Below are 22,827 nucleotides of genomic sequence, written 5' to 3'. Positions count from 1 at the left end.
ACATTCTGATCTCTTATTATGGTTAGCAGCAATAATGCTTCCTGTAGAGTAATCACTTGTGAACTCACTAGCAGAAGCACATTTCTGCTGGGCTCCTTAAGCCATATGAGTTCGTCTGCCCAGGTTGGAAAATGGCCTTGGAGATGCTCTCCTTGCTGCTAATAGTGTGGTACCTGTCACAAAAGATAGTGTCTTGCAACACTCGCTGATTAATGATGACTTTATACTTTTGACTGTACTATTTTAACTAAGCTGCAGTAAGTAATAAGCTTTACTATAGCAATCTCTAAAGATAATCAGACCATTAGCTATTGTAACCCTATTGCATCTTCTGGTTGAGAAGTTGGCATCAGTGAGACTAACCTTCTGTCTCTGTGCCTGTGCTGCCAAATCAAGGGTGAGACTGAACTGTGGCTGTGGCATGTTCCCAGCCCTGCCTGCCATCTATATTAATGGGAGAGAGTGCAGGTGGCACCAGCACCTGCAGAAGAAGCTGTAGATAGTGCCAGACTGAGGAACAGACCTAAAGTCTGACACTACAGTCTCTGCAACACCCTTGGGACCACATTCTGGTATTATCTTAGCAGTACCCCTGCAAAGGGGAAAGAACCATCTGCCTTGCAATGCCAAAGCCTTTAATGTTCTGGGGCAAAAACCCAACCAAACAGGGCTTTTAGGCATCTGCAGTGAAGTCGTGTGTCCTTTCCTTTGTTGCCAGATCTCCAACTTTGACTTTAAAAGCATCGTCTCTAAAATGATGATTTTTCTGTGTCTGTAAAGAACTGAAAGAATTAACCGATACAAATGCAATTATGCAAATTCAGCTTTCACAAATGAAACCACTGCTTCCCCATACTTTATGTTTGTGGGTTTATACAGGCAATGTGAAACAGAATTCAGAATTCTTGAGTCATTTCTTCACTCTGTAAGATCTGGCATTTTTCCGGTAGAGGGTGCTGCAGGCAGCCTCACAGTCTCGTTTGCTTCTAAGTGGTTGATGCAGAATTTCAGCCAACCTGGACTGCTCAGGTATGATGTACTTGATTTTCCTATTAAGAAAATACTGCAATAAAATCCATTGGGGCACCTCTTATACTTATGGGAAACGTCTATGTGCTAATTTCTGGTTAAATATTTAATATAAGGTATAATCTTTTAAAAGTGATAGGGTATTATTACTTTAAAATAAAACTTGCTTTAATTGTTTTTTGGCATATATGCAGTTAATTTGACTTTCTGTATAAGTAAAGGAGATGAAAATGCGTAACACTTGTTTAATAGTGTTACTTCTACTTTTTGTTGTTCTGAAGTAGTTGTTTCAGAATTTAATATATAGAGTTAACAATAGAACACTGCACATTCTTCTCTAGATGCCTGACAGCTCAGTGGCTTAATAATTAACTTTCTGGGGACTGAGACTTTGTTTTTATCCAAGAAAAATGTGTTCAGCCTATCCACCAATGAGCCCTGTTCTTGGCAGCATGTATTTCCACAAGCAACAATCTACAGTGATTATGAGTAAGTGACTGGGGTGAGTCACTCCTTATTCTAAGAAAATGCAAACTATTTCTGAGGTTAGGATCACAGTCACCCATTGGGCTGCATCTCTAGCTTTAAAAATGGGGTAGGAGCAAAAAGGGAGAGGAGAATTGTTGTTGCTCCTAGTTCTCAGTTTGTTGGTTGGGGTTTTGTTTTGGGTTTTTGTGTGTGTGTTGCCCAGCCAGATTTAAGAACTAGCCTTTGTTATTTGGCAAATGCTTAATTCAGGACAAGGGCTGGAATAAATGTCTGGTGGCCTATGTGTCAGTCTGCCAACTCCTCTATGCTGAAAGCAACAATAACAGACCCCTGCTGACATCAACTGGCTTGGAATGCAGTTGTTGCTAATGCTATTTTATCTGTAGAGTGATGGCAAGATTTCAGTATAAGATCTCAGCAAACATAACCACCTCTGAAATTCTGCTGCTAGCAGATGCTGCCTGTGTGATTGCTTCCACCTGCTCTTCCCAAAGATGCTGAAAGGAGGGCAGAGGCTTTGCAGTCCTGTTGTTCAATAGCATGTCTGCTCACTTTCTTCTACAGAAAGAACAACTTAAACTGTAGAAAAGCTAGAAATAGTTAGATTAGGAGAAACCTACTCTTTATTTCCCTGTGACTTAGACTGAAACATTCTTTTAAGCAAAGCTGCTTCCTGCTGCTCTATACAAAATGATTTAAATTGCACAGAACTACACTGGTATATGAACAAAAAGGAACAGCTGTAAGTGTACAGGAAAATGAATTCGCTAGTTAACAATATTTCACAGATCTGTTTCTAAATCTATTTTACAGCAAGGCAAACTGGGATACAAGAAAGCTATCCACAGGTGTTCAAAAAGTAGCTGGCAGAATTAACCTGGAGCCTGGGAATCCTGATGTCCATTCCTGTAGTTAACCTATGGCACATCTGGTCATGATAATCCTATATTCAGCGAAAGGATAATCTCAGGAGTATTGAATCTCTTTTGTGATAAGGTACGACGTAACATTTAAGCACAGGTCTAAACTTTAGGAGTGTGTACAATTTGGGGAAAAAGCACTGTTATCCAAACCAGAAGTAATTAATGAAGGTTCACTGACTGGTGATATTTGGCCTATAGAGAAAAATGTTGTGACTTTCACTTAAAACCTGATTAGGAAATACGTTAACTCTTTGGTCTGAGTTAAAAGCTTATGCTTGACTCACCTTCAGGGGAATGTGCTAAGAGAAGAGTCTAAGAGGGAATTGGGTGACCCCTCCTGAGGATGGGAGGGGTGTACCAAACCCAATTGCAAATTTCAGGGAAAAAAAGCATTCACAAGCACATTCAACCTACAGAGTTGTTTGTGTTTGAAAAACACTTCCTCATTGATCCACAGCCTGGCACTGATAGGAGTCAGGCAGAAACTCAGCATGTAGACAGCTAAGAAAGAATTGATTTGCTGTGAGTTTCATAGCACTTCATATGGACCAGGGGTCACTGGATTCCAGTCCTGTTTCTGACTGCAAAGCACTGTCTGTCTCAGACTGGCTCCAGGAAATGGACGCTCTTCCGCAGAAGCCAGAAGATTTCGTGGAAGAACCATGGCCTGTTTCCAGGTTGCAGTTCACCCACTGCCCTAGGGAGTGTCATTAGTGGGAGGGAAGAGGAGTTGGGATTTAAAGGGATGAGGAGAGGAGAGAAAAATTAAAGCAGCGGGGAGAAAAATCCTGTTAATTCTTATTAAGAAGAACTTGCTCGATCACATTAAAATGTTGTGCTAATCATTTAAATAAAACAACGGGGCTAATCCAGAAGTGATGTGTAAATCATACATACATAAGGAAGGGAGTTGCAGTTGACTGACATACTAAAAGCAAAATCAATGGCACCAATTTCACTGTGGAAGAGGTTGGATGAGCTCAACAGAAGAGACAGTATAATGAGGAAGCATTCTACTTTACTTCATAACTTAATTTGCATTGCAATGTGAAGTGAAAATCATGGGATCATCTTTTGAAGGTGTGATTTGATATGAAAAATAGTGGAAAGCTGTCTGATTTATCTGCAACAGATTGCTTTGTGTACAGGTTCAGAGTGGTAAAATAGCTATACTACCAGGAGTATGTAATACTGCTCTGTGGGCATGTGGAAGATTTGAGGTATAGAATTATCAGAAAATCTTGAATAATCTCCAAGGCACATTTCCACCACCCAAATCACTTCATTCTTACCCACTATATGAAACAGATGTAAAAATAGCTCTTTCATCAGTGGATTGCTATACATACTTGGGCTGCAGACATTCAATTCTGTTCAAAGCAATGCTGTGAAATCATTTGCAGAATGTTGCTGTTAATCAGAAGCAGCAATTTAATGTTACGTATCCATTCCTCCTCCCACCCCCAGCTCCCCTTCCCAATTGTGAGCAGGAAACGACACTTGGATGGAGCTCTGCATACTAACTTTCTGGATAGACTCTCTAGGAATGAGGAGGGACTTGAATTCTCTCCATATGTCATTTCCTTTCCCCTAATGGCTAAAAAAAAAAAGCAGCCCATTACTGCAATCATATAGCTTACAATAGAGAGAACATTACCAATCTATGAAAATAAAGGCAGGGGGGATGGGGCAGACAGGACATCTACATTCCGTTGCTGAAGAACTGCTTGGCAAAATTTGACTTGAATTAAGCAGGAATCTTTCTTCTTGTATAGTTCCTAAAATTGAAGCTATTACCCCATCTGTAGTGTAGATCAACACCTGCAGTCTGGGGCCAGACATGAATTAGAAAAGAACATAAGTAGAGGAGGAATAGTAAGAACTGTGCAAGATTTAAATTAGGTCAGAAAGGAAAGACAGAGGTGACTGAGGAAGACTGACAATGGGGATCTAATAAAACCAATTTTAATAGCATATAACGCTAGAAATTACTTAAGAAAAAATAGATTAGCCCACTGCTGCAACCAGCTTTTTTCCAGACTACCTTTAAAAACTAATTGTTCAGTATAAGCTATTGCATATGCAGATATCTTACACTGCTGCGAGGAACAACATTTGATCTACTGTATTGCACAGTGGATTTGCAGCTGTCAACAGAATCCAGTGTGCTCTAGTTACAAAAAAAAAAAATAAACAAGACCAAAAAAAACCCACAAAGAACATTTTAACCAAAGTGAAAGCTTACTTCCTCATAGCTAACCAACTGTGTATTAGACTCAAATTGGAACATAATGTCTCTCTAGTAGTATAATCCAAACTGTTAGATTTGTAGCAACCAAACTGCACAAGGCACTTTGCAGAACAAATGAGATGTGACATTTGCTCAAAAAAACCCTAATTTTGCAGTCGGTGAATCAGTACATATGCAAATAGGGTTGGATGTATCTGCTTGCAGGATGATTATCTCTGATGGCATTTTTTATTAGATATGTTGCCCCTGAATTCTACTGCTAAAAAGAAAAGAAAGAAAAACCCTCACCTTTCCTATGGTTCTATTTTTAAAGGGTTTAAAGAGTGGAATAAAAGAATGATTCAAGACATATGGTGACAGATTTTGCTTCAGGTTACTTTCAGCACTTCACTAGACCCACTAACCTACTTAAATATCTGTGCTGTTCTTGTCTGGCATGCAACCTGGCTTTAGAATTTTTAGGATGAAATAATTTTAGAGATAACTTTCTCTTAAATCCTCTCAAACTGATTTCACAGTGGACTTGTGGTTGATTCCATTAAAGCATAGAGGAAGCTAGTGCAGGCTGTGGATGGGTATTTCTGCAGTTCAGAAAGTGTTAGGAATTGGATTATTAAAAACCAAAAAGGATTACTGTTTTTATTGAATCTACAAATGCTTTTGTGTCATGATTGATCTTATTTATAGATTTAGTTTCCTGGAGCGCGTTTATAAATCTCCACAGACTCATTAGTGTAAGACACAGCAGAAAGCTTCTAAAGCCAGTTAGCCAGGGTTCTCTTCAGTAATCTACAAAACTGTATGTGCTACACACATCTTGCAACAGCTCATTCTGAATCAGTTGCTTCCCTGTGGCAGAAAATAATCATCTCCTGAGGTTAAGGCTTTTTAGCCATTTTTGCCTCTGAAGCTTACAGATTGAATTACCTGGAGAAGTACACAATACTGTTAGAATTTCATAAATCTCCTGGAATTAATTTTGTCTCTTGATTTACAATATTTGGAAGTAACTTGTATAAGACACATGGAAAAAACTTCCACCTGCTTGAAGAAACATAGAAAGTCAGAACAATCCAGTGAGGGCCGGTTTAAGTGTCTAAGGGGTGAATTTGTAGCAGCAGGACTGAGTCAGCTTTTGGCATCACTGTCAGTGGTACCCTGCTCTCAGCATCAGCATAATTAAGACTCAGAGAGACCTACAATATAGATTTTGCAGCTCATCTTTTGCAGACAACAAAATTCTTATTTGAAATTGATGCTGGGCCATGGGGGAAAAGAAAAAGTAGAGAAGGTTTGGTTTTCCTTTAGTGGCCAAATAATACGGTATGGTCAAAACTAGTGCTGTACGTCAACTCTCTTAAATGCTTGTTTGGGCTGACAGTCTTCCTATTAACACTTCATTTGTCTAAGCTGAATACCGCTGGGACAAATACACACTGTCACGTTGAATCAGACAATAGCTGGAGACAGATGTTGTAGTACAGCAGTAAATTCCTGAAACATGTCACTCAGAGGAGGCTGTTTCTAACTGTCTTGTTCTGTAAGGTCTTTCATGGATGCTATTTATATCAGCTACATAAATTAAGGATGAGTTGCTTCGTTCACAAAGTAACATCAGAAAGTCCTGCAGAGCAGTTGCACAAGGCAACATGTGGTTCTTCAGGAAATCTTTGTAATTTCAATTGGATTACTTAGTATGTAGCTCTTAAAGCACTTGACAAAGCCAGTTGTCCAAGAGTCTGGTAAAGAAATTGTATTATCAATAATATTTTATGGATAAATAAGCAGAAATCATGGAAGAATAAAGGAAATATTTGTCAGAAACAAACCTTTTTGGTCCAGGACTTTTGAAGACCTAGTTTGTACTTTGAGTCAGTAGCCTAAGCTACTTTTCTATGCTTAAAGACCGAAGGTAGGCTCTGCCCTTTGTGCTGGGCTGTTAAAAAAGCTCCACAAAGCCTGTCCTTTGGTTATGCCTTGTGAGACACTGTACATCTGACAGCAGAGAACAGTGTTGACTTGAGCTAGACAACAGAATATGCTAGACATGGAATATCTGTGCTGGGGCTGGAACAGGGATGTAATCTCCATTTTTTGCCCAAGTGCCAGGACATGGTTTTTCATGACAGATTTAACTCTTCCAGAAAGTGAGTTTTAGCCTCTGCTTAGTGATAAAATGCAATGCCTCTATTGATTCTGTGTTCAATGCCTGGCTCTTTAAATCTGCCTCTTTTTCTTCTTCTAAAATTGCATTAGGATAGTGCAGTCCTGCAGGACAAAATGGGGAAAATAGTATGGCTAAAAAACTGCATGGAATATCTGTGCATCAGTTACTAATCTGTTCTGGATGGATGGACTTAGAAGTTATCTTAGTGACTAACCACTGGAAAATCCTATGATATGGGAGCTCATGCATTTTTCTGTAGCCACAGCTGCAGTCATTTCCCTTCAGAGACACATCATTTCCCCAAGACACATCCTGTCTCAGAGGGCTATGGTGTCTGCTGCTCCAGGCTTCTGTCCCCCTTCTCAGTAGCCAGCATATGGGTGGAGATTTCCTTCCTAGTTTCTTCTCCTGAAAAGCTCCATTTCAAGCTCCAGCTTGAGAAATGGATTGAATCTTGACCTCTTGCATAAACTTTGTCTCTGCATGCCAAAGGTTGTCTCAGTGAGAAGCAGAGCCCCTGACATGTTTCTTCATCATATAACTCTGATAGGTATGTCTTCAATTGCTGGGTTAACTCTCTTTGTCTCTGAGTAGTAACAGTGCCACCGTTAAACCAGCATGTGCATCTGAATACTTGAATATAGTTTGTTCAGTTCACAGCATGCAAACAATGCTCCAGTCTGGTAATTTTCATACTCTGCAAAGGGAAATTAGGAATCTCGTACAAAATGAAACTATCTACTTCTAGTCTTTCTTCCTGAAATGCTGAAGTACTTTATACATGACTTCAGTGGAGTTTGATCCTTCTATATGGAAAAGCGGCAGGGATGGTAACAGCAAGCCTCATGGAGGACACAATTCCATGCAGGAACAGGACAAAAATGTGATGGAGCTGCAACGAATTTAGGAAGTGCTTTTGCTACAGTAAGAAGTTATGATTGACTTACAGAAGGATTAGAAGAAAAACCTGTGCCAAAGAGGCAGACTAGGAGAGCAATGCCCATTGCAACGGAAGTTGTTGATGGAGCAGGTCAAGGCTGCTGATCCTGTCTAATGACTAGATTTTACTGACTTTTGTGCTGGGACATCAACTTAGGTGAGGCCTACTTGTTATTAGGCACTGTTTTAACATGGTAAGAGAAAGTCTTTGCTTTGAAGCCCCTTGCTGTTAATGGTGGAAATCAGCTTGGGACAGACAGTACAGTCTAATGAAAAGTGCATGTCACGCAAGAAAACTAAAGCTTCTTTAGAGTGATGTTTTGCCAAGCGACAAATGGGAATGCTTTGAAAGGGAATGAGTTATCAGGCAAATTAAGAAAGAGGCAGGGAACACTGGTGGTGTGATTATTGCCTAGGTGTCTACTGCTGTAATACTATTCTTCTCAATATTACACCATCAGGTGGCAAAACCAGGCATTTAGTATTAACAGTTGCACATACAAAGGAAATACATCATAGAGAGAAAGGAAATGGACATGTAATTCTCTTCTGATCAACTCTGTCTTTAACTCCATGATCTCTACGGGTGGTGACTATAATTCAACCATGACAGGCTCTAGGAAATTTAGTAAACGACAACTAGTAGAAAGAAATACAATCCAGATAATTTAAAATATTTTTATATTTAAAAAAAAAAAAGTTTTAACCTTTTAATTTACTCACAAAAGCTTAATAATAGGGGCAGAACCGTCTTGCTCTCTTGAGATCATCACAGAAACTGGGGAAGGATGTGATATAACACCAGCCAGCTCTCATTACTGCTGAAAGAATGTGGTGTGATTAAACCTCTATACAGAAAGAAATGGAATGTAATTCTTAAATGTCAATTTGCTTTGAGCACGTACCACATGCTGAGGAAGGAGTTTCCAGTGTGCTCTTCTGTTCTAAAGATGGAAAGGACCTCACCTCCAAAAACAAATTAACTAAACTGTTCTCTTCTAAAAATGAACACTATTTGGCTAAAGACTTCTGTTCACATTTCCCAGTGTCCAAAACCACCAAATCCTTTGAGAAATATCTGTGAATGTAAAGTTTTCTTTTTCTTCCTATTGGGAAATTCAAGCAATCAAAGCTCTTTTTTGTGCAGCCATACAACAAAAGAAGTTCTTGTATTTACAAATGCTTCTTCCAAAGTTTCACTAATATGATACCAATTATTAAATTATTTTGTCCTTATGGATTCCTCTACAACCCTGTCAGTGTCCTAAAGATGCCTGAGCTCACCCCTTCTCTATATACTTCCTCCAACCCTTGAGACTGCACCTCAGTTGTGAACTTCTGGCTGAAGACAACTGGATGGGACTCCCTCCTGAGCCCAGCAGCAAGGCTGTCATCCAGAAGTAAGCTGCAGGGTGATGCAAGGCACTCCCTTCCCTCCGGATCTGAGCTAGCTACCTCATCTTGAAAGGATTTGTTGCTCAATGATATCAGCCTAGAGTGAAACATGGATCACTTGTCAGCAGTTAATGATGATATTTGCTTGCTTATCTCACCAGATCAGCACCGAAGCATGAAACCTCTTCTCACCCTTGAAATGGAACTGCATAAAACCAACATTTACTGTAAACTGTTGGCTTCTAAACCTAAACACAATCCACAAGATATCTGTTCCATTAATCTGAGAATATTTTGAGAATTTCGGGGATAGCACTGGCACCAGTAACTCTGGATCATAACATCTGTGTGGAATTCTTCTGTTGGCAAAATAGCACTTTCAATCATCAGGCACTGTCAGTATCTTCAGTGTCTTGCATTCACTGCCGTTCTTGGCGCTTCGCAAGGCTTCCTGACCTCTGCTCACTGCAGATCTTGCACAGATCCCTCATGGAGCAGTTTGTCTTAAATTCTGCTTGGCAGTTCTACTCAGTGAAGGGGAGCAATAAGTAAAATTCCTGATTTCCTTACAGAATTGGGAGATACGATGGGACAGAAAAATCTGTCGGACATCCAAGGTGCAGTCATTGTAATACTTATACAAAGCCAAAAAGGCAGAAGCGAGCGGTTTGCAGCTGGTGCATTTGTCTATCCAAGTGCGACCTGATCTAGGTCATTTCTACGTATGTTAGTCAAGAGACGACATAGTCCTGACCTAAATGGGACACGTACTGTGCCTGCAGGTGCTAATGAGAGCTAAAGCTCCTCTTCTTTCACCCTGTTAAATACATTCCTACCATATAGGACTTTCTTACATGTCACTGATGCATTTTGGATGTATTAGTACGCAATAGAGGTTATTTAAAACTCAATAAATACAATCAAATATTGCACATATTAAAGATTAAATGCACAGCAGCAGCAGCAGCAATCCTGCAGACAGTGCATTTTAATATAGTGACCCAAATGTGCAAACTGTCAGTGAATGCTCTAACACTTGCAATCTACTGCAGGATTTCCACTGAAAGGTGAGCAGCCTGTCCAAAAATCTTAGCAGAATTTAGAGTCGAGCAAGTTGCTTTCTGAAAAGCAGAATGAAACGAATGATCTTTGAAAAGGTCAGTATGAAACTTCATGATCTTTGAAAAACTTGTAATGAAGGCATCAAAATGTTCATGTACCTACTGAGCAATGAAATACTATATTTAATCCCAATAGGTTTTATTTTAAATATTGGCATTGCAATTAACGTCTGACACACTCGTTACCCATTAGAAAACAGATCATGTAGCAAGAACACTATGTTTAACATAACATTAAATACTAAATGATATCAGAATTATTGAACACTGGGTCCAGAGTGCACTGCAAGGCCCCAGAAACAAAGCACCATCACCATCATTAGGAAAAATCTAGAATAACCTAGAGATATGTTATGTATGTGAGAAGTGGCTTTATATTTTGATTTTCTCTTCAGTTCAGCAGTGGCTTGAATGTTGCAATATTTGCAAAGCGTCAGCCATTTGCTTTATATAGTTTGTTTTAGAAAAGGATAATGACCTGCCTATGTGAATTTGAAGCTTTAATAGTATGACCTTCAGTTATGAAGGCTGATTTTTCTTCTTTTTTTTAATGCAGGAATCAGGACACCTGGAATGTCTTTGAGGTGTGTGTGAATTTATGTAACTCTTATAAAATAACTTTTTAACTGTTTCAGTGCTGTATATAAGCCATAAAATCAGCAGGTATATTGTGTCTGTGTTTTGAAGTAAGTGAAGTGTAGAATTGTCTCAAATTCTCTTTGCTTGAAATAGTGACTAAGCCATGAATCAGCATTTTTTCTTGTGCTCTGTCTACCCTGTAAGGAAATGGTCATTTCTAACACTTGGTGGTTTTGTTTTAAACAGGGAATTGCACGGGCAACGTACTCCTGCACAAGGAAGGGATCCCAGGTCCTGATCCCAGCACTCCCCTGCTCTTGGGTGAAGTGACACTGGAACTGCAGTGCCACCACAGGAGGAAGCACTGAAAATTTCCACCTGGAAGAAGAGACATTTTGGGAGGAAGGAGATGTGAGTGCACACGGACCCGCAGTGGGGAGGGGTCTCATTTTAAAGGAGAAAAGCTTTAAGAGCCACATCCCACTTCGAAGGCCTTCAAAAAGATCAGTTCCTTGCCCCAGATTTGATGTGATGAGGCCCAGGCTCTGAGCTCTCTCAGTATGGCACCTCTAGACACACTAACTGCTTAGTTCTGTGTGTAACTTCAGAAAGTCAACCTCCTGGGCTGTGCTGAAGCTACATCATAAACTCTGTGAAGCACAGGTCATCTTTTCATCACAGGTTTGGATCCTAATCCATTGGCTGGATCCTGATCTATGACTACCCATATGATAACACTTTACAGCTTGCCTCAACAGGAAGAAGCCAGTGCAATGGCATGACCAAATGAGTACAGAATATTAGTAAGGTTGTTAGTAAGCATAGGTGTGTGGTTTATTAGCTCAATGTTCCGACGTAAACTTTACTGTGGCAACCTCTATAGCTTCTCCCACCCTCCAGAGGCCCCTTTGACCCTGCAGAAAGCTGCCCTCACTTGTGGAGCTCCCCTCACAGAAAGTGCTGGGAAAACTCTGGAAAGAGTCACCTTTTCTCTGGGATGGGTGTTAAATTAGGCCACACAGCACTGATGCAAGGCTATTCGTATTTTATTTTTTTAAATTTCGACAATGGCAGCTCGCAGAACTGGGCCGATGATTTTTATAAACTGAAGATAAGGAGTGAATTGGTCCAAAGTTTAACAGTTTCTATGGCCCGTCTGTCACACCCTACCCACGCAGAATACCGCCCCGGATCAGCAGCACTCCTCACTATGACTACACGCATCTAAGCCTGGCTTCACGTCCCCACCTGCACGGGCTTGGGTTCCCATTTGTACCTTCGATCTCCTGCTCCAACCTCCCCACTACTTGTCACCTTCCCCCGTGTCACTCCCGTCACCCGTGCCAATCCACCCCGGTGCTCCCGGCCCCAACTCTCCCGAGGAGAACCCCAAGCATCGGCGCCACCTGATGCGGTTCCCCCTCAGCATCCCCGGGCGGACCCCGCGGCGGGGCGGGATCCCCCGGGGGCAGGCCGGGCCGGGGGAGGGGAAGCGCGGCGGCCGTCTGTCTGTCTGTCTGTTAGCCCGCGGTGTGGCTCCGTCCCCGGCTTTGTTGTGCTCGCCGCCCGGGCTCCGGGCGAGGGGGCGGGGAAGGCGGCCGCGTCTCCTCCTCCGCCTCCTCCGCGGCCCCGGCCCCGCTCATGGCGACGCTGGGCACATCCGGGCTTCTCCTCCTCCTCCGGCGGCCGCCGCTGCCCTGAGCGCCCGGCCCGACTCCATTAGCGCGTCCCCTCCCCCTCGTCTCCCTTCCCGGACCCAGAGGCAGGGGGAGCCCCGGGCAAGGCAGCGCCGAGCCCGCGGAGCGGCCGGGGACATGTCCAACCAAGGGGCCCGGCGGAACGGGCCCGTCAAGCTGCGACTGACAGGTGAGGCTGAGCGGGCAGGCTCCGCCGCGGCCTGCCGCCGCCCGCCCGCCGCTGGCGGGGCTGCTCGGGTGCCGGCCGGGCAGGGGGAGGAAGGGAGGGAAGGGACGGCGGAAGCGAGGAGCACCGGGGTCCCGGGGGGCGCGGAGCCCGGCCTCCCGCGGGAGCGGGGCGAGCGGAGCCCGGGCGGAGGGGCGGGCGCGGGCTCTCTCCATGTGTCTTTGAGGTTGAACCTGGGGCTGGGGGAGTCCCTCGGGCCTCGGGAGGAGCGCGGGGGGAAGGAGACGAAGAGCTCTTTCCTCCTCTCGCCTCCCTGCTCCGCCGTGGGCTCCGCGCCTCCGAACAACGCGGCGCTGCGGGGCGGTGGTGCCGGCCGGGCCGAGCCCCGCAGCCGCCAGGGTCCCCGGGCAGGGGCCGGTGTGAGCCTCAGGCACAGGGCACCTTCCCCTGCCCCGCCGCACCCCCACTCGAAAGAAACTGTCACACTCTTTGTTTTGATCTCTTTGTTTGTTTGGGTTTTTTCTTTTCTTTTCTTTTTGAAACCAACTTCCTCAGTTGGGATTGTGCACAGTTGGTTTGATAAAGTGCCTTGTGCTGCCCTCTTTCAGAAGACCACTTGACCTCTAATACTTTAAAATACCATAAAAACTGTTCACCTGCATGCGGGGAAGGAAAATAAGTTGCTTTTAAATACTTAAAAGTATGTTCATTTCCGTATAAGAACCAGGTAAATAGAGAAAAAAACCTTGCAAGTTCTGCTAGAGCTTTCTTAGCAAAATACAGGAGACACTGAAGAAAAGAGCTAGTTCAAAGTGTTTTAAGTCCCTCAACACAAAACCGGTATTTTGTATTCTAAAGTATCAGTGTATGCAGGTAAGAGATTAGAAAATAATAGATAACACTGTAAATACTCTTCTCTGCATATAGTGTGTTTAACCAGGTTGCAAAACGTTTTTAAAAATACGAAAAGAGTTGATAATATTTACTTTAGGTGCATGAGAAATATCTTAAGTTTAATGCCTGGTAAAGAGAGGTGTTTTCATACTTCTTTTCCAAAGTATGTTATTTTTACAGGGAAAGCAAAATGTATCTACTTATGTTTTGCTTCGGAAATACTCGGATGAAATTTGTAATCTCATTTTCATGGAGCTTTGTGTCTCTATATTACACTTAGAAATAAAACTCTTAAAAATAAGTGCAGCACGGAACAGAGCTGCCTTGTTTTTACAGTGTGTTCTGTAGCTTTCTCTTCAGGTTATCTTTTTATTGATGCAGTGCTTTAATACTTTTTTTCCTGAGCAGTGAGTGCTCAGGCTTGCTTATCTCTGAAACAGTCTGTAGCTGTGTGTAAAAACATGGAAAGTACCGTTTAGGGAGTTGTCTTTCTCACCTTTGGATTTTGTGTTCTGTTTTGTTCGATATTTATTTTACTTTCATGAAGATTAAGCATATAATGAAACTGTCTGTGACAATATGAATATGTTAAGGGGAGTGTTATTGTGAGCAAGAAGTAGGCAGTAGTTTTACATACTGAGTTTTAGTTGTGCAGTCAGCCCCCTAAAGAAGCAGGTACAATCTTGAGGAATGTTTCTGAGTTTTTCTGTCGTTTTATATTTTAGGAAGGGAACATGCAGAGCACAGGATACAGGCAAAGTTGTCTTTCTAGGGACCATTCCAGGGTTAGCAGCTCTTGCAAAGTACCTACCACTTCTGGTACTTGGAAGTTGATACAAAACATTGTCCTATTTCTCGAGTTAAAAATGCTTGAGGTACTTTATGCTTTAGCTAATTGTGAGTTGTTTCACCTGAGGTCACTTGTTGTAAGGAAGCTTTGTATGTTTAAGAAAATCATTGAATTTTACTCATTCAGCTGACATATCGTCAGTTCTTGCCTAGGAATAGTTTTAAGTGTTCTGCGTGGTTTTGATTACCCTTTTTGATTGGAAAAGCAGTTTGAGGGCTCTTGAATTCTAAAACTGTTTGGAATTAAAAGAATCTGTATATCCAGTGTTTTTCAAAGTTTGTTCTCGAACTGACAAATGTAGTTTAATCTTAATTTTCTTTGGCTGTATGAAACCAGCAGTCTTCTGTTTTGGCTTGAATATTTATAGGATTAATTCTGCAATCATTGTATAACACTTATCTTTTCTGTTCATTATCTCTGAATTAGATGATATAGATTAAGAAATGGATATCAAGAACTGGATTCAATTAGCAGTTTTTCAGGACATAAACATTAAAGGTTTAGATGGAAAACATTGTTTTGACTGACTGGATAAATGACGGGGTAATGTTTGATGTGAGTCCAAGAGCTGATCTGGAGCTAGTGCCCAACTTCTCAGTCCATCTTGAGGAGCCAAATAAAATATTTAACCTAGGCCTCATTTTGCAAAAAAGGTTGATTCTTTGTTGGGACCTTAAGAAAGTTCTGAGAAATGTTTGGCATACCTTTACACTAAGTGTTTAACAGTTTATTTAGGTCTGGGTTCCATAACAGAGAAAAACCACAGCGGTGGCATACTTCTAGTAAGTTTTTATTTAGTTTACCATGCATCTGTGTTATAAATTTCTTACAAAATGTTATTCTTTTGCTCCTAAGTTTAGTTGTCTGAAGTAAATATCGCTTGGATCTTTAGCGATACATATGTCAATGCATTTTTCACAATATTGAGCTAGAAAACTGCTGGATAATTGTTAAAATCCAAAGGTTGTGCCTTCTGATGATACCTCACTTCAAGTATGCGGTGCAAATGCTTGTTTCTGATTAATACAGGCAGTGTAATTTAAATTAGCTAAAGTCTAGAATTGCACTAGTCTTCTGCAGAATTGATCTTAGCAGCTTGTAATAATGTTATCCAAGGAAGCTGTAATGTAAGGAAAGTTCTTCAACTCTGACACTTCATCTAGGCCTATGCTGAGTACACCTGAGTTCTACAGAAGCTGCAAGTGCAGTCATCCCCTTCTGTTCTCACTGTGGTTTTTCTCAATGTTCTGCTGAATTTGTGGATTTATAAGTACAATGAACTCTCAATCAGAATGGGCTATTCTTCCACCCCCATGCTGAATTGCATTGATCTTATATGCTTCAAAAAAATAAGAAATGACCATTGCTTTCAGTTGCTCAGTCAATATTTTATATCCTAATCTGTGAATTGTCTAATGATGGTTACATTTGGTGCTTTCACCTATGATATCAATGTCAGTTATCTGAGTGAAGTCCATAAGGCTGTTTTTATCAAGGAGAAAGATGCTTTTTAAAATAGATTGAAGTCTGGAAAGCTACATGAACACTAGAATATGTTGAGTTGAATGCAGGTTAGCACATTAGTTTTAGTGCATGTGTTACAGCGAGCGTTTGAGTCAGAGTACTTAATGAGTAAAGATACTTTGGTAGCCCCAAAGCACAGTTACACTGTACTGTAAAAGGTGGTAATAAATATCCCATGGATAAAACTGGAATGAGCTGGAAGAGTTTTGTTGGTAAAGAATCAGAGGTAGGCGTGAGGAATTGTTAGATCTGGTTTTCCTCCTCCTTACTGTAGGCTTTCAGGTTTCCTGCGGGGTTTGCTAATCAGGGAAATGAAAGCACTGGGTGCTGTATTGCAGAAGATGGACAGCATCTCGTCTGTCCTTCTCATTCTCTTGCTGATTTTACTGTCTAGTCAGTCCTTACAGTACAAAGGTGGTACTGTACTATAAGGTTAGAGTGTTGAAGGAAGATAGTGCTACTCTTTTTAATCCGTTCATAGAAACTCTTGCTGTGATGCTAATATTTCTCAAGAAAGATACATATTATGTAGAAAAAGGCAGAATGTTCTTCAGTTTTGCAAAACAGTGTGGAATCTTCAAACCTGGTTTTTGCATTGGGTAAGTCTAACAGTTAATACAATTAAAACCAGTGGTTAACTGAAATCCTAAATTCTCATTAGCGCTGTTGGAAGCAGGACTGAAATTTATGGATAGCAGAACCTCATTGTTTGAACAGCATTAATGATTGATTGATGAAGTAGCTACCTCCATTGTTAAGCAGCAAGGCTACGGTTTCATAGTCGACTTAAATCACAGTGCAATTTTAGGTCAGTTTAAAATTTGAGTGCTGGGGTGTTTTTTTCTCTTTGTAGTCCCTGGCTTCACTTTTCTGGGTCCTCCTTTATGTTGACTCCAGCAACTGTGTAGCTGTGATGAGCTGAAAGTTAATCCTACCAAGAAAAAAATGGGGTTTTGCATTGAAGGAGGGGGATGTACACAAGAAGCCAAAAAGAGGGCAGGACTGCCTCTTTTACCAGCAGCCTGTAGTTAGGTAGGCTTTCGTCAACAATAAAACAATGGGGTTCCTTCATGCAAGGTGTATTTGACTTAATGACACATGACTTACCAAAAATTAGTACCTAAGAAATCAGATTCAATAAATTACATAGTAGGTGGATTAAACTGGTGCAGTCATAACAAAGTCAATAGGCATGTGTCTAATCAGATTGTACAGAGATTGATGGATGCTTGGCCCTCAGTACTTCCATCAAAGTGTGAAGTGTTCATATATATGTATGCTTTTTATATATACAGTATATAGTTATAGATATTTATATACATATAAATCAGTTGTGGATTGCACAGATGCCAAAGAATGGTAATAAACAACTGAGCAGCTGTATGGAGCTTGTTTTAATGAGATCAGCTTATGTGACAAAGTTTTATTCATCTGAGTATAAAATTAAATGTTTGTGTTCAAGGATATGTAATGGGGTATTGTGGCAAGGAAAACAAAGATCAGAAAGGATTTGGGGGAGGAAATCATAGTAGGAAGATGGTTCTATTAAAAGAGCAAAAAGGCCCAACATTCATCTTTGGTTATAGAATCAGGAAAGCATCGAGTAGAAGCTAGTAGAGGATTTATGTGTGTAGGTAACATATGGGACATATGTAGGAGATGTATGGGAAATCTGCAGACAGTGCTAATGCTAATGTTTAAAAAAATAAAGCTGTTGGTGGGTGGGGGGAAATAAAAGAGAGATCTTGGGGGTGGAAAAAAAATGATTAATTTTTAGAATTGCACTTTTCAGTTACATATAAAGAGTTTAAGCTGTTCTGTAGTGTCTCTCTGTGTAGCTGAACTTAGCTGAGTAACTCAGCTTGTGGTGGCATTACTTTCTATTTTTTCTTTTTTGTTTGCTAATCACACTGAAAACCTGATCAGGCCCCAGATGAAGACATTTTGTCTTAATGTCCTTAAGGTGAATGTGTTGATCCCTAAAAGAAGGCGGCTTTTAATGTTTTGTTCTGTTTTATCTCCTGGCCTTTGAAGTGTGTCCTTGCATTGCCATCTTACTTAAAATGACATCTCACCACTGGGCTAGACCTTTCTTGCGGGTGTTTAAAAAGGTGGATGATTTCTTTGGGTGTCTTCCCTCATGTCATCACAATAATGGGATGGCCTGATTCTGACTTGGCTTAGTGGCGTGAGTACGTTACTAGCCAGGCTATTACGTGCATATTTTAATATATAAAAGGTAAACGCTCACGACACATGCACTGTCTGAGATCATTCTCGTGACTTTGGAGAGGCTGGTAAGGATTAATCTCAATAGTGTTAGACAAAGCATATAAAAGTAGCTCCTGTGCGTGCCTGCTATTAGCAAAGCACGTTTCCTATTTGGGAAGGAGGATCAGAATCTTGAGGGACATTTGCCAATAGCATATCCAAGGAAGCAAACTGTTGACTTTCCTGCTACTTAAACTTTAAATGCATTCAATGAAGGCGTAGATAAGAATGCTTGTAACCTTAAAGAAATCTTAATCTGTAGATAACAAAGCTCAGGACAAAATTAGCTAAGCGTTATCATCTGAGTTTAAGTGGGAAGACTGATACAGAATAGAGAATAGACATGCTCAAGATCATAAAAAGGATAAACCAGGTAAAGCTGGGATTTAGAGCCACTGTCTTTTGGCTTTCTGCCCATGGCCATTGTTTCTCTTGAATTTAAATCTACAGAAAACATGATTCTGTTTTGGGCCTTCTGAGACTGCATTTGGAGTGATTTAAGTTCAGTTCTCTCATAAATGCCATGTTTGTGTTGCACTATCAGCTGTATTTTAGGATCCTGCAGATTCTTGGCAATCACAGTTTTTCTCCTCCAGAATACTTTGTTGCTGTTGCTCAGGCAAATCAGGAGGACTGATACTCCCCAAAGTGAGTTAAAAGTATTGCTTAGATGAAGTGTTAATCACATTTTCAGAATTCTGAAAATGAAAGAAAAGTAGCATTATGTGAGTTTATGTGGACGTATCCTGTTAATTTCCTGGAATGACTCTTGGCCAGTACTTACTTAACTTTCAGGGATTGTTTTCTTGCAGAAAGGGAGAGTCACTGCAACCATGGCTTTGTATTGTTAGTGTAAACTGGTTCAGTGCATCCTTTCTGTAAAGAATCCATTCAAGTTGTTTCAAACATGCAGAGCATGTACAGACTATGTAATTTACAGGTCACAGTAAAAATACATATCCAGATTCTACCATTCATGCTTAAATTAGCCTGGGTGATGCCATCTTGCCACAAACATTGAGAGCGACAATGCCATAGTGAAGCTTTCCAACCCGCAGCACCGTTCTTTGGGATGCATGTATCCCTCTGTTCTGTCCTGTGCTGTCAGATGGGGTGGGCTGAGCAATAGATCCAAGTTAAAATCGACGTCTTCCTCTCATTCCTCTTTTTCTTTTTAACTGGGTGTAGAGGAGGACTGGTGTAGGTTGGACTCTGTGTGTGTGTATGTGTGTGTAGTGGTGGCTTAAGTCAGCCGTGTGTTTGCCAGGGTGTATCGTGGCTGATCACGTGAAATAGTTTTAACCATAAGTGACATACGCTCATTTTTATTCTGCCTTGACCCACATTTTAGTATTACCGATGGAGTTAAACGGAGTCATAACTAATTAGATCTGTAATGATACTCCTTTTTAGCATACCTAACTACCTGAGTTATATATAGTTTATATATAGATACATACATAAATTCAATTATAGATGCAGTTGTGCTGGTATTTAATTGAAGGTGGGAATCTGCATTGGTAATACTAGAGACATTTTCTGACAACTTGAGCCAACTTGGTGATTTCTTTATGGTACAAATAAAGACGAGGCTGTGCACTTCTGAAACTGCTTATGGTAAAACTGCTGCTTTGTGCATGTCATAGGACATGAGGGCAGCATGTGGAGCATACTCAGTAAGATTGCTGTTTCATTTTAGTTAAGGTAGTCTACTATATGCAGGTATTTTTCATGTAAAACATGTAAATGTACTAAAATGAATCCTCTTTTATTCTTGGTAGGGGAAGAAAGTGAAGTACTTATAAACATGGCTGATTAAAAAATATAAATCCTTAAACATGCAAAGGAACTAAACATGTCCAGATAAAATGCATAGAATTATATTCATGCTTAACTGCCTGGGATTAGAAATTCACAACATTAATTGTGCTGAGGATTTAGGTATCCTTATGACAAATAATTATTCAATTCAGCTCTTAACAGAAAAAATTTACCTTATATTCTGAAATTATGAGTTTATGATGTGTAAAAATATTTATTTTCAGGAGGAAAAAAGCTCTTGCTCACTGTTTTCCCTGATGGATTTATTAAAATAACGGTGTATAGCTCCGTATAAGAGACTGTATGCAGGACTAAATGAGTAGGAGCAATGTGCTTAGGTAATAGTAATATTAAAGTATCTTCTTTGTTTGTTTAGCAGCACAATAAGTACTTCTGGGTTAATTTATAAAGTGATATCAGATGTGACATAAGAAACTGTAGGATGGGGCTGGTGTAAGCAGTGTCATTCGGAGGCAAAAAGGGTCATTTGTAAAGGTGAAACAGGATAGAGTGAGAAGTGTTAAAGAGCTGGTTGAAGGAGCAGAGCTGACACAGGGATGTGAAGGGACTAGAGGTATGTGAGGTTTTTTTGTCACTTCATAGTGGAAGTAGAAAACGAACATGGGTTCCTGTATTTGGGCTAAAAGATAGAGAAATCTGCACTTCACCCTGCTGATCACAATATTGCCCTTAAGCCAAGGAGTAATGATTGCATTTTCAATGTGAAAATATGATACTGAGCATTTCTCTTCCTCATGCTAATATTAATACATTTTAAGAAACACAAAATATGTGTTGCTTAGTACTCCATTTAAATGGACATGAAGGACTTCATCCTCATGTATGCTGGAGAGCACTTGCTCAGCATTGCCAATTATGAAATTAAAAATGACTTGTTTTCTTTAAGCCTGGGTCGCAGTGTATGACACATTAATGGACCAAACTTTAAAGAAGGTTATAATGCATGTTAAGGTAGGATTTTTCTAGAACTTTTATTTAGAAGATTCTAGTAGAAAGTTCAAAAATGTTTTATACTGCTATTGTGGAAGCTTCTTGGTGATTGAAGCCTGTGAATAACAGTAATTTTAAGTGCCATCTTTCATGATTTCAAATAGGTTGTATATGTGGCATTTCAGAATGTCCAGCTATCAATTTTGGATGTTTGGTAAAGCACAAGGTGTTGGTGAGCAGAATCTTCAGATATATATATATCACATTATTGTAATAAACTGTTGTTCAGGTATGGAATGGGGAAAAATTGCTGTTGACCTCTGTTCAAGCTAATTAATGCTGCATAGAGGAAATGCCCCTGTGCTCTTAGAGAAGCAAATGCTGTCTGTACATTCAGGATGCCATGTAGTAATTCTAGTTTGCCTTAACTAGCTGGGTATGTCCTTTTTGTCAAAAGTTAAAGTTAAATCTATGTGCTTGTACCAATGCAGGGGTGGCCAAGATTTATCCTGAAATTGTGATGTCATGTAACATTTTATCCCTTTTGTGAACACCTTTCATATCTGGGATTTCTACTTAAGAACTGGGACAAAGAATGATTTTAAATGTTGGTTTCTGCTTTCTTCTGCAACAGGAAAAGAGACAGCCTTTAAGGAAAAAGTGACTTAGAGTAATTTTCAGCAGTACATGCGTCGTGCCTGGCTTGTCATAAAGTAAAAATATTTGTGTAGTCTTCCCTCCCTTCCTTAAGCAGTTCCCACAGTTCATAATGTTCTCTCAATACCTGTCTTACCAAGGAGGTGGTAAAAGGAGGTTCAAATTTTTGTAGGACAAGGGTAGACAATCAAGTTTTTGGTTCTCCTGACTAACAGCAAGCAGTTGTTCTGGCTGGGGAAGTACCATATATTTATATTTATCTGTGTCTGGCTTCTGTGGCCAAGAGATCATGAAGAAATTAGTGTTCGTTTGTGAACTGTGAATGTGGCATTGTGAATACGTGCCTCGGATTTCCTCATTACAATATTTATCATTTTTCCTGAAAGTTCCTTTCCTCTGGTGAATTGTTCATCCTGTAGAATAAGTCAGCTATTTCCTGTCTATCAGCATAATGTGACTTAATCTACACTAGGTAGTACTTTGGACCCATTCAAAAGCTTTATATTTTTGTAAGTTTATTGAAATTTAGAAACTTCACTCTCCACATTTTAAACAGTTCTTCCTCGTGCTGTCCAGGACCGGAGATGCACTTGTTCTGCACCTACTCTCCATCACTGTGATGGAGTAGTGGTAAATGAAAAGAAGAATTGTCCCTGCTCAACCTGACCCATTTAAGTGGTACATTCACACATCAGCAGCATGGTGAGTAGGAGCACTCGTTCCTGCAGTTGCTTCTACTTCATGTAATTTGAACACAATTACTTTGTCTGTCTGAACACCTTTGCTTTTTATTCGCTGTCAGTGGAATTTATAGTTGAACTTGGAATACCGGGTTGGAGCTGGTAATGGCAGCTATAGTTAGTGCTTCCCGTTATGAGACTGTCTTTTCAGTTGCTGTTAAGCAGCCTGTTAACGTGGAAATTTTTCATGCTGAGTAGCTAAATCAGGCTGAATTTATTTTGGGAAGATCCTGTTAAAATTCAACCAGTTTCAAGAAGGAGACTAAAAATCCTTTATTCTTGGGCAGTAGTGAGCAGGGCCATGGCGATAGGTGGGTGTCTCTGCATCAGCTGGGTAAGAATTAGTGCATGGTGTAACAAATG

The 22,827-nt window shown here is 40.5% G+C and overlaps 1 protein-coding gene and 1 long non-coding RNA gene across 3 annotated transcripts in view; both read left to right on the top strand.

Moving 5' to 3' along the window:
• The first annotated feature begins 1,279 nt into the window (after positions 1-1,279).
• On the top strand, positions 1,280-12,477 carry LOC115616732. Its single transcript, XR_003994373.1, has 3 exons — positions 1,280-2,514; positions 10,871-10,898; positions 11,140-12,477. It is a non-coding gene; the product is annotated as an uncharacterized LOC115616732 (long non-coding RNA).
• A 15-nt stretch (positions 12,478-12,492) lies between these two features.
• Positions 12,493-22,827, top strand: part of SMURF2 (SMAD specific E3 ubiquitin protein ligase 2) — a 61,466-nt gene continuing 51,131 nt past the window's right edge. The window contains exon 1 of one of the 2 annotated variants that reach the window (XM_030506362.1): positions 12,493-12,759. In XM_030506362.1, coding sequence (XP_030362222.1) covers positions 12,708-12,759 — 52 coding nt within the window. In that variant the 5' untranslated portion in view covers positions 12,493-12,707. The remainder of the gene's footprint in view (positions 12,760-22,827) is intronic. The other variant, XM_030506361.1, reaches the window with a different exon arrangement.

This window comes from Strigops habroptila, chromosome 14 (assembly GCF_004027225.2).
Source record: "Strigops habroptila isolate Jane chromosome 14, bStrHab1.2.pri, whole genome shotgun sequence".
In the NCBI taxonomy this organism is placed as follows: Eukaryota; Metazoa; Chordata; class Aves; order Psittaciformes; family Psittacidae; genus Strigops; species Strigops habroptila.
The sequence above is the reverse complement of the archived record's forward strand: the minus strand, read 5'-3'. Positions and strand labels throughout refer to the sequence as shown.